This window comes from Tachyglossus aculeatus, chromosome 18 (genome assembly GCF_015852505.1).
Source record: "Tachyglossus aculeatus isolate mTacAcu1 chromosome 18, mTacAcu1.pri, whole genome shotgun sequence".
In the NCBI taxonomy this organism is placed as follows: Eukaryota; Metazoa; Chordata; class Mammalia; order Monotremata; family Tachyglossidae; genus Tachyglossus; species Tachyglossus aculeatus.
This window is the reverse complement of record NC_052083.1, coordinates 27,703,122-27,715,352: the sequence shown is the minus strand read 5'-3', so window position 1 is coordinate 27,715,352 and position 12,231 is coordinate 27,703,122. Positions and strand designations below refer to the sequence as shown.

At 43.4% G+C, this 12,231-nt stretch overlaps 1 protein-coding gene across 1 annotated transcript in view; it reads left to right on the top strand.

Moving 5' to 3' along the window:
• RPGR (retinitis pigmentosa GTPase regulator) overlaps positions 1–10,367 on the top strand; it is a 49,763-nt gene extending 39,396 nt beyond the window's left edge. Inside the window, exons 16-17 of the mRNA XM_038760173.1 lie at positions 939–1,030; positions 9,943–10,367. Coding sequence (XP_038616101.1) covers positions 939–1,030; positions 9,943–10,164 — 314 coding nt within the window. The 3' untranslated portion in view covers positions 10,165–10,367. The remainder of the gene's footprint in view (positions 1–938; positions 1,031–9,942) is intronic.
• The last annotated feature ends 1,864 nt before the right edge of the window (positions 10,368–12,231 follow it).

The window sequence follows — 12,231 nt, the reverse complement described above, 5'->3', positions numbered from 1 at the left end:
ATCACCCATTAGAGCTGAAATTAGAACCTGGGTCCTTCTGACTCCCTGGCCTGGCCATGCTTCTTCTATCTAGGAGATCTTAGAATCTGGGACACAAGACTCTCTGATCTCCAATTGTCGGGACTCTTCAGACTCGTAACTCACTTTAATAATCATGATGGCATTTGTTAAGTGCTTACTATGTGCCAAGCAGTATTCTAAGCACTGGATTGAAGGTCTTGGTCAAGGTCTCCTAGAAGGAAGCAGCATGGCCGAGTGGATAGAGCACAGGCCTGGGAGTCAGAAGGACCTGGGTTCTAATCCCAGCTCTGCTGGGTGACCTTGGGCAAGTCACAAGACTCTCTGATCTCCAACTGTTGGGGCTCTTCAGACTCATGACTCGCTTTGGGCTGGGGAAGGGACCCTTGCCTTGTTCTAAAAGCTGCCCTCCCCTAACCCACAATTTGGCTCTTAGAAGACCTTTCATTCATTCATTAATTGAATTTATTTAGCACTTACCATGTACAAAGCACTGTACTAAGCACTTGGGTGAGTACAATACAACAGCAGACACATTCCCTGCCCATGACAAGCTCAGTCTAGAGGATGGGTGTTTAAGCAGCTTCATATCTGTTTTTATTATTAGTTCACTTAAACAGTAGTTTGGTATTTCAAACAAAAAAAAATTGAGGCAGAGAATGACTTCATCAAATGTGAGCCCTATGTGGGACAGGGATTAACCTGATTAACTTGTGTCTACCTCAGTACTTAGAACAGTGCTTGACATATAGTAAACGCTTAACAAATAAAATGATAGTAAGAAGAAGAAAAAAAATAGAGAGTACCATTCATCCAGTCCCTAAAGAATATTATGATCCTCAGACTTTTTTGTTCAGTTTTCTGTGCTCATATTAACCCTCACCCCATTGAAAACGATTTTTTTTAATGTGTACTTTTAGATGGAGAAAACACAAGTGATCATATCCAGAGCAATTCTTTTGAAGAAGTCCAAGAAAATAATGAAAGAGCACCAGATGGAAAAACAAAAAAGGTACATGAAATGAATAATTCCTTCTGGATTAATACTTGGGTATGGCACTACTTAATCATCCTGATTATGCAGTTATTTTCATTGCCTGTTTTCACAGGCTAAAGAGATGTATAAATGTGAGACAACATAATTTCACATTTACTTGTATTGGGGGATTTCTTTCTGTATTATTTCAGTTATAAAATCCCTTTTCTCTGTCAGCCTAGCTTTATAAAACTCAACACTGAGTCAACATTAATCCTCACAACACTGTAAGGAACGATTATTTAATAAAACGATAAGCTGGTTACCGAGGGAGAAGTTGGAGATGGGGAGACTGATGAGGAGGCTAATTCTATAGCCTATCCATCCACAAATCAATTGATAGTTTTTATTGTGCATTTACAGTGTGCAGAGCTCTGTGCTAAGTGCTCATATTGGGCAGGGAATATGTCTGTTGTTGTATTGTACCAAGTGCTTATTACAGTGCTCTGCACACAGTAAGTGCTCAATAAATATGATTGAATGAATGAATAAGTGCTTGAGAAAATCAACAGAGACAGGGTCCCTGCCCACAATAAGTTTATAGTCTACAAGGGGAGGCAGATGTTAAAAATAGATTACAGATCAGGGAAGTGGGTATATAGTCTACAAGGAGGGGGAAGACATTAAAATAGGTGGCAGATGGGGGGAATGGTAGAGTCTAGCCAGGATATGATGATGAGCACCTGGTTCAGGGTGGCGGCCATCTGGATTGAGAGGAAGGGGCCAATCCAGGACGTCGTGGGGGAATAACCAGAAGGATTTAGGGACAGATTGAACGTGGCAGCGTCCAAAAGAACAGCTCTCACAGGAACGGAGGAGGGTCTCCAGTGGCACGCACTTTAGAAATTTTCCTGGCTCCGCTTACCGCTTTTCCATGCTACCACAGGTCAAGTTTTCTGGAAGTGTTGCTTCTGCTGCTTTAACTCTTAACCAGAACAAATTTCCATAGTCTCATTCCATTATAAAATTTACCTTGTATGATGGTGAATCTGGTTTTATAAAGAAGTCTTAGCTCTGCACATGGCTGGAAAGACCTACTGAGGCACAATCAATGATTGATTATTATGACTGTTGCTATTATTATTGTTTTTATCGTGTCTAAGCACTTACTGTGATGGTGATGATGGTATTTGTTAAGCGCTTACTCCATGTCAAGCACTGTTCTAAGTGCTGGGGTAGATGCAAGCAATCAGGTTGGACAAACTTCTTGTCCCACATGGGGTTCAGAGTCCTAATAACCATTTTACAGATGTGGGAACTGAGGCGCAGAGAAGCTAAGTGACTTGCTCAAGGTCACACAGCAGACAAGTGGCAGAGCCAGGATTAGAACGTGGATCCTTCTGACTCCTAGGTCTGTGCTCTATCCATTAGGCCACACTGCTTCTCATCTCCATCACCTGGCCCCCCTCCTACCTCACCTCCCTTCTCCCCTTCTACAGCCCAGCCTGCACCCTCCGCTCCTCTGCCACTAACCTCCTCAATGTACCTTGTTCTCGCCTTTCCCACCGTCAACCCACAGCCCACGTCCTCCCCCTAGCCTGGAATGCCCTCTCTCCACACATCGGCCAAGCTAGCTCTTTTCCTCCCTTCAAAACCCTACTGAGAGCTCACCTCCTCCAAGAGGCCTTCCCAGAGTGAGCCCCCTTTTTTCCTCTCCTCTTCCCCATCCCCCCCGCCCTACCTTCTTCCCCTCCCCACAGCACCTGTATATATGTTTGTACAGATTTATTACTCTATTTTACTTGTACATATTTACTATTATATTTGTTTTGTTAATGATGTGCATTTAGCTTTAATTCTGTTTATTCCGATGACTTGACACCTGTTCACATGTTTTGTTTTGTTGTCTGTCTCCCCCTTCTAGACTGTGAGCCCATTGTTGAGTAGGGACCGTCTATACATGTCGCCAACTTGTACTTCCCAAGCGCTTAGTACAGTACGCGGCACACAGTAAGCGCTCAATAAATACGATTGAATGAATGAATGAAATGAATGAATTTGCCAGAGTAAGATCCACTGATGTGTCAGATCCTTTCACTATGTCTCTGAATATAATATAAAGGTGATGATATTGGTCCCTGTTTTTTTCCAGCGTCTATATTTCTGCAAATATTGTTGCTGCATGTTCTGAAGCCATTCATTCATTCATTCAATTGTATTTATTGAGTGCTTACTGTGTGCAGAGCACTGTACTAAGTGCTTGGGAAGTACAAGTTGGCAACATATAGAGACGGTCCCTACACAACAGTGGGCTCATAGTCTAGAAGGGGGAGACAGAGAACAAAACAAAACATATTAACAAAATAAAATAAATAGAATAAATATGTACAAGTAAAATAGAGTAATAAATATGTACAAACATATATACATACGTACAGGTGCTGTGGGGAGGGGAAGGAGGTAAGGTGGGGGGGATGGGGAGGGGGAGATGAAGGAGGGGGCTCAGTCTGGGAAGGCCTCCTGGAGGAGGTGAGCTCTCAGTAGGGTTTTGAAGGGAGGAAGAGAGCTAGCTTGGCGGATGTGTGGAGGGAGGGCATTCCAGGCCAGGGGGAGGACGTGGGCCGGGGGTTGACGGCGGTACAGGTGAGAACGAGGCACGGTGAGGAGATTAGCAGCAGAGGAGCGGAGGATATGGGCTGGGCTGTAGAAGGAGAGAAGGGAGGTGAGGTAGGAGAGGGCGAGGTGAAGGAGAGCCTTGAAGCCGAGGGTGAGGAATTTCTGCCTGATGCGCAGATTGATTGGTAGCCACTGGAGATTTTTGAGGAGGGGAGTAACATGCCCAGAGCGTTTCTGGACAAAGACAGTCCAGACAGCGGCATGAAGTATGGATTGAAGTGGGGAGAGACAGGACGATGGGAGATCAGAGAGGAGGCTGATACAGTAATCCAGACGGGCTAAGATGAGAGATTGAACGAGCAGGGTAGCGGTATGGATGGAGAGGAAAGGGCGGATCTTGGCAATGTTGTGGAGCTGAGACCGGCAGGTTTTGGTGACGGCTTGGATGTGAGGGGTGAACGAGAGAGCGGAGTCGAGGATGACACCAAGGTTGTGGGCTTGTGAGACGGGAAGGATGGTAGTGCCGTCAACAGTGATGGGAACAGCCATACGGTGACTTAGTGAGTGCTTGTTATTTGCGATGTGAAAATCGCAAAGATTTGCCTCATGGGAGAAAGTGTTTAATGGTCTTGTTGAGTAGACTGCCCGGCACCCACAAAGCCCAGGTGGAGAACAAAACAGAGGCCCTTCAGTGATGTGAATAGAGAAGAAGGTGTGGCCTAGCACTGGAGTTTGGATTAGAGTAATGATCTCCCCACTTCCCAACTCTCCTGTCTCCAGTCCATCCTTCACTCTGCTACCTGGATCATTTTGCTAAAAAAAAGATTCAGCCCACATCTCCCCACTCTGTAAGAACCTCCAGTGGTTGCCCATCCTACTCCTCATCAGACAGAAAATACTCAGCTCTCCCCTCCTACCTTACCTTACTATCTTCCTACTACAGTCCAGCCCACTTGCTTCCTTTCTCCAACACCATCCTACTAACTGTACCTCGATGTCATCTATCTCGCCACCAACCCCTGGAATTCCCTCCCCTTCCATGTAGGACACACGACAACTTTTCCCACTTCCAAAGCCTTATTAAAATCACATCTCCTCCAAGAGGCCTTCCTTGACTAAACCCTCATTTCCTCTCCTCCCTCTCTCTTCTGTGTCACCTAGTAATTGGATCTGAAACCTTTAAGTGCTTAATATCACCCCACCCTCAGCTCCACGGGATTTATGACCATATCCATAATTTATTTTAATGTCTAGGTTGTAAGTTCCTCATGAGTGGGGAATCTATCAACTCTGTCATATGGTAGTCTCCCAGGTGCATAGTAAAGTGCTCTTTGCCCAGTAAGTGCTCAATAAATACCATTGATTGATCAAGATAAAAGAGATCAAAGAAAGGGTGTGGAGAAGGAAAAGAAACACAAGGGAAGAAAAGTGGGCTAGGACAGGTGAAACCAGCATGTGGTGAGAGAGCAGAGTTAATCAGTTGCATTTATTGAGCGCTTACTGTGTGCAGAGCACTGTGCTAACTGCTTGGGAGAATACAGTCCAAGAGCTGGTAGACACGTTCCCTGCCCACTTTGAGCTTACAGTCTAGAGGAAGCTCGCAGTCTAAAGGGTTGAATCGAACGAAACGGTAAGATGAATATTTGATCCTTTTGAGGTGAGCTCAGTTGTGAAATGGTTTTAGCGCAAATGCACTTCAAAATGGTCTCCCCATAAATACCATCTGCATAGCCCTCTGAACATATATTGTGATTTAGCTGTTGCTAAAGTCATGGCCACTTTGACTTTTACCCACACAGAGTGTATGTTCAGATTCTGGGTCTCCCACCTTGGCTACAGCATTATTTGCAGAAGGAAATCTGAGGTATTTGGTTTTCATTTTTCTGTTACGGAGCGAGACAACCTCAGAGCATTCCTTTGAAGCAAGATTCTCCCTATTGAATTCTCACTTATTTACATTTCGAGAATGAAACAGAAATGAATTGCCCTTAGAGAAGGAACTGCACTGGGGACGGGGGAAGGGGGTGGGGAAATACATCACGAGGAACCCAAAGGATGCCTTGGAGTTTAGAGATTTAGGCGGAAGAACCTGAGCCGAATTCAAGTTTTGGCTGGCTGACAGAGTTTGTTTTAGTTGGGTCTTTGTTGAAGGCCCCTCTGGATTCAACATGGTGATGTAGCGATGAGATGCAAATATTTTCAGTTTTGAAGAAACTATACCTAGTGGTCGTTGCTGAAGATGAGGCTGTTGGTGAGATCCTTGCCATGCAGTTGTGGTTATAATAATTATGGTACTTGTTAAGTACTTACTGTGTACCAAGCACTGTTCAAAGTGTTTGGGTAGATTCAAGCTATTCAGGTTGGACACAGTCCCTGTCCCCCACTCTTAGTCCCCAATTTCCAGATGAGGTACCTGAGGCTCAAAGAAGTGAAGTGACTTGCCCAAGGTCACATGGCAGACATGTGGCGGAGTCAGGATTAGAACCCAGGTCTTCTGACTCCCAGGTCTGTGCTCTTTCCATTAGGCCATGCTGCTTCTCAATTAGCAATATAATAGTACTGATGCCTCGAACTTGTACGGTACGCTAATTATTCCAGATTGCTTTCCCAATCAGTTATCTCATTTTGTCCTCACAACTTTCATGTGAGACAGGGAGCTGCATCCCCATTTTGCAGTTTAGAAAATTGAAGAACAAGAGAGGTTAAATAACTTGTTTGTAGTCACACAGCAGGCCAATGGCAGACCTGAGTCTAAAGCCTAGGACCCCTGACTCCCAGACATATGATCTTTCAAGACGAACTAATAGGAGTAGTAGTAGTGGTATTTGTTGTAGTAGTAGTAGAGTGCATTGAGCTGTCACTTGATGTTATGCACTGCACTAGGCCCTAGGAAAATACAGAATAACCAAATGACCAAATAGGAAAACAGCGTGGCCTAGTGGAGGGAGCCTGGGCTTAGGAGTCAGAAGGTCATAACTTCTTATCTCGGCTCTTCCACTTATCTGTTTGGTGGTTTTGGGCAAGTCATTTCACTTCTCTGTGCCTCAGTTCCCTCATCTGTAAAATGGGGATGAAGACTGTGAGCCCTATGCGGGACAGGGCCTGTGTCCAAACTGATTTGCTTGTAGCCACCCTAGCTCTTAGTACAGTGCCTGGCATAGAGTAAGCACTTAACAAATACCAAATAATAATAATACCCTACCAAAAGGAGCTTATGTTCTCAATGGGAGTCAAACAGAAAAATATTTATGAATAGAGGGGTCAAAAATCAATAAATCAAGCAGACATATGCCCCCTTTCAGTCTCCTAACTGTATATTTCCAGTTTTATAGTCTGACTCCGCAGAAAGGAGGTGTTCAACTAACTACCTAGTTGACTACCCAGTTAACTAACTAACTACCCAGCCTTCATAGTGTGTTCGTTCAACCGCTGGATGTTATCGGAACAGTGGGATAGTCTAAGAAAGAGAATAACTGTAAACATCTTGGTCTGTTTTCTAAGGTTAAAAAATAAACCCAAATCCTGCTTGCTTGAGAGGTTTCTCAAAGCTTGCCTGTGACAGTATTACCATCGCCAATCCTTTTGGACTGGTTCCATGCACTCTAGCCCACTGCCCAAAAAACAATAAATCGAAAGGAAAATAATCATCAGCCTTTTGCATTTTGAAAAGATCACACAAAGATGGGCTCAAAAGTAGAATGCCTAGGATTTGTAGGTGAAAAGTTAAATTTAGGCAGAAAGTTATAAAGCTACATTCTTTAAAATGTTTAAGTTGGCAAAAGTGCAAACAGTTCACTTCCCAATTGTGTTCTGATAAAAAAAATTCTGGCCTCCATTCTAGTGTTCTCTCCGGCTTGACTCTCTGCCTAAATTATTACTCATTGTGACAAACATTACAGATGGACCAGGTTAGGACCTACAGTTTTCATTAGCAGCAGGAGGATTTTCTTTCTACATTCGGAAACAAATCTGGGACGGAACAGCGTTCCTATTGCAGACACAGCCCAGGCTCCAGACCTCATATGTTCCTCGAAAATTTGACACTATCATTGTGAGCCTTCGTAACATGGCACACGATTTCCCAGAGACCCAAATGTAACTGCAGCATGCTTAATGGACAGAGTGTGGGCCTGGGAGTCGGAAGGACCTGGCTTCTGCCACTTCTCTGCTGTGTGACCTTGGTGAGTCATTTCACTTCTCTGGGCCTGTTACCTCATCTCAATGGAGATTGAGATTGGGAGTCCTATGTGGGACAGAGATTGTGTCTCACCTGATTATCTTGTATTTACCCCAGCACTTAGTACCTGGCACATATAAAGTGCTTAACAAATGCCACAATTATCGTTATCATCATCATCATTATTATTCTTGTTTTCTAGAGTTAGGTCCAGACAAACCAAGCTCTTTCAGCTAATTGTTGAGGGCTCTGTAGCTAACTTTCACCATCCCTCCCCGCCACCCCCTCTGTTCTTCTGAGATTTTCTCCCTCCCAGGGAACCCCAAACACACCTCCTTCTCCACCCTTATCTCTCCACTCTCCCTCCGACTTACCCACATATTAAATATTTTATTTTAGACCGGAGAGTCAGGAGACTCCCATTCAAGCCCGTTCCCGCCACCACCAATTGCAGCAGATAGGGGGCAGGAAAAATAAGGGGGATCCCACCAGAGACCCCAGTGACCAGGGAAGCAGCGTTGCCTAGTGGAAAGAGTATAGGCCTGGGAGTTAGAGGACCCGAGTTGTAATCACGGCTCCTTGACTTGCCTGAAGGGCGACCTTAGGCAAGTCTCTTTGCTTCTCTATGCCTTAGTTCCCTCATCTACGGAATGGAGGTTCAATACCTATTCTCCCCTCCTATTTAGCCCCATGTGGGACTGATGATCTTGTATCTACCCCACCAACCCTTAGGACAATGCTTGGCACATAATGAGTACTTAACAAATACCATAGTTATTATTATTATTATTATACCTGAGCCCTGACCTGTTCATCCCAGACAGCAGCAAGCTGGTTTGGTTTGACCCAGCCATGTTCTCTGTGTGGTCGGCTTCCTGCTCTTCCTCGGAAGATCCTCCGACACCTACCATTGGCTGCTGTCAGGTTTGGTCCAGGTTCTTTAGCTAGGTGCATTTTCAGTTGTGATATGAGGAACAACCCAGGCCAAGCTTGGCCGCAGTTAACACATAGCGGAGAAGTGGGAATGACCAAAACAGATCCCTCTTGTTTCGGCCAAAGGCAGCACAGAATTGGGATGGGAGTGACAAGATGCCTGCCCCTTCCATTCCCTCCCCACCTGTGCTTTCTCCCTCCTGAGCACCTGCTGAAGCAGAGAACCTGGCTCGCAAAAGTCTCTGGTTTGAAAGTGGCTCAGAGGAGAAAGGAGTGGGGAGAGAGTGATCTTCCCTGCAGCAAATGGAAGTAATGCCAGGCAGCCTGAACTACATTAGTGATTGGTGCCCTGCAGATCTCAGAATTTCGTGTACGGTGGGCTTTTGGAACGAGAAGTTTGTTGGCACAAGCTGTAATCAGAGCTGACTCGCCCCAGGTCACACAGCAGGCATGCGGTGGAACCAGGATTAGAACCCAGGTCCTTCTGACCCCGAAGCCTGGGCTCTATCCACTAAGTCACGCAGCAATAAAAGGAATGGGAGAAAAAAAGAGGCAAAGTTTAAAAAAAAAAAGAGGAAAGGAGGAGAGAAGAAAGAGAGAAGTAAAAGGGCACTTGATTGTCTCTTACTTCCATTGCAATTTCCCAGATCTTGCCTGCAGTAGGCACTCAATAAATTAACCCTCCCTCCCTCACTTCTTTTCCTCCCCTGTAGTTTCACAATCCTCAATAAAGATGCTCCGTCTTCACCTATATCTGTGGCGTTAACTTGTTCTGACTCCTCTCTTTCTGTGCAGCTATCACTTCTTTCAAAAAGAATCTTTGATTTCCTCCTTCAAAACTAGGGAAATGCAAGAGGGGGATTATGCGGTAGAGACAATTTTGCTAGGAAATATAGTATGTCTGCCTCATTTTAGTTAATCTCGCAATATACCACAGCAGAAAATGAAATAATACTTGTATTATAGAAAAGGTAATTGCCCACTACTGATCTCACTGTTGATGGAGTTTAAGAATTAGTTAACCATGAGGTGTTTTGTTACCAGTGGTAAAAATCAAGATTAAGGCCTGAGAATGTTCCATTGTGAGAAGTTATTTGGGTTTTCAAAAAGCTGTATCCTGCAGTTAGGGTGGGCTGTGACATCAAACTAAAGGAAGGTCACTCTTCTAAGAGTTCCATGTTGCCACCATCTTTGTGAAGCTCTTGTTAACTGTCTATTTCAGATTTCCCTGTTTAAGAGACTGTCTCTAGCAAATCAGAAAAATTTGCAAAATATGAGTGAAGCAAAACCCGATGAGCCAACCCCAGAGGAGAGAACAACAGGAGAGCAAGCAGATCCCGGGAAAGACAGTAAAGATGAAAACCAAAACCACACGGTGGAGAAACCTACAGAAAATTTACCAACGAATCAGGACAGAAAGTCCAAGTCATGTACAATACTATGAATCCGTATTTATTTTTCCTTGTCTCCAAGCACATACTCCAGTTTACACTTGAAAAGAGTTATGATCTCTGATAATGGATTTTGGAAAGTAAGGTCATTTTTGTTCTCTTTGGTCTTGATATTTTATTTATATTGATAATTTTAGTCATTCCCTAGGACAAATATGAATCTCAGAATCTTAAGTGTTGTGTCCTGAGCTATTTGGTGTTGTTAATAAAATATATTTTTATATGGAAATTGAATCCAGCTACTCTATACTGTTTTACTTTGTTCTGCTTAACAATTATCTGCAGTCCCAGGAATGAAACTATTTCTAATGTTTTCTTTGGGGAAAAGTACACTACACTGTCTTCCTTGACATATTTTAATAAATCATCTCTACTCCGCTACACTTTCAAGAGAGACTAGCGAGAATGATACTGAAGCTTCTGAAGATTCACGTAGACAGAAATCAAGGTAAATATAAATCTTTTTGTCTGATGTTTCATAAAATGAGAGTTTTCCCCTACATAGAGTTCTTCCATAACGTGTCTTCCCTATGTGTTTTGACTTAGAATCAATCAATCAATTGATGATATTTATTGGGTGCTCACAGTGTGCAGAGTGCTTGGGAAAGTACACGCCAATAGAATGGTAGCTACGTTCCCTGCCCACAACCAGCTTATGATCTAGAATGTTGTTTGAGAAACAGGGAATGTTCATCTGACACTGCAGAGAACTGGATGAACTTAAAATGAGGAAAGCAGAAAGCATTTATATGGAAAATTCCTACAAATCTGATAATTACCTTAAATGACCTTGTCAGTCAATTGAGCACTGTGAAGACAATTTTTATTATCTGTATTTCTCGTTCTGATTTTCCTTTTTTGAGATGCTGGCATGAAAACACATCTCATTGAAGAACTAGAACACAGTTTGTGCTTAATCATAAATGTGGGTTCCCAAAGACTGTAGAATTAATCGTGAAGACCTTTCAGTACAAATCTAATCCCGGCTCTGCCGCTTTTCCGCTGTATGAACTTGGACAAGTCACTTAACTTGTCTGTGCCTCGGTGTCCTCGTCAGTAAAATGGGGATTCGGTACCTGTTCTCTATCCTACTTAAGACTGTGAATTTCTTGTGGGACAGGGATTGCATCCAACATGATGTGCTTGTACCTACACCAGCACTTAGAACAGTGCCTGCCACATAGTAAGCGCTTAAATACCATTTTAAAAAGAAAACATATTCACAAGCTCCATTGGCCAAATGAAGTACATTCTTGTGATCCCCCTGCCACTGATTGTAAGGCTTCTGATTCAGGCAGATGGGTCATTTGCAAAATGCCAGGAAATTCTGGCACTGTGGTAAGTGACTTCCCACATGGAGGCAGGAAGCTTGGGTTTTTCCTAGAGCTTCGCAAACACACCCAAATCTGCACTAACCCAAAGAATGGATCGAACTGCTTGTACGTTATTCAAACCCTTGCTTTCTCTCTCTGTCTCTCTCTTTCTCCTTTGCCTGACTTCGGCATTTAAGTGCAATTTTCTCCATTTTCTCATATATAAAATGCATAAAATTCCCCTCCTCAAAAAAGAGTATTTTGTCAGGTAATACCTTCCGGTCTGTAGTTGGATATTTTTTTTAGCATTTGTGGGACCTTGTGAAACTAATTAGGCTTCAGTCTGCATGGAGTTTCTTGAAGCAGCTTTGTTTAGTGAATGTGCCACTTTATTCTGATTAGTGTCTCTGGAGAGGTCCTGTTTATTGATGCAACCCTGATAATTGCCCAGGCGTGTGTTTAAAGCAAAAAGTGATGATTAGTGTTTTGCAAATGGAATTAAAATGACAGTCCTGATTAAAACTCTGATCACATCTAATTTAACCAGTTTTCCCAATTTCGATGACGACTATTAAAGTGAAAAACAGATCCGCAAGGACCGAGTGTCTACTGATAACTGCTTTTCCTCAAATATACCTATTTTAGGACCTTTCATCATCAGCAATGGTATTTATTAAGTGCTTACCATGTGCAGAGCACTATACCAAGTGCTTGGGAGAGTACATTACAACAGAGTTGGTAGACATG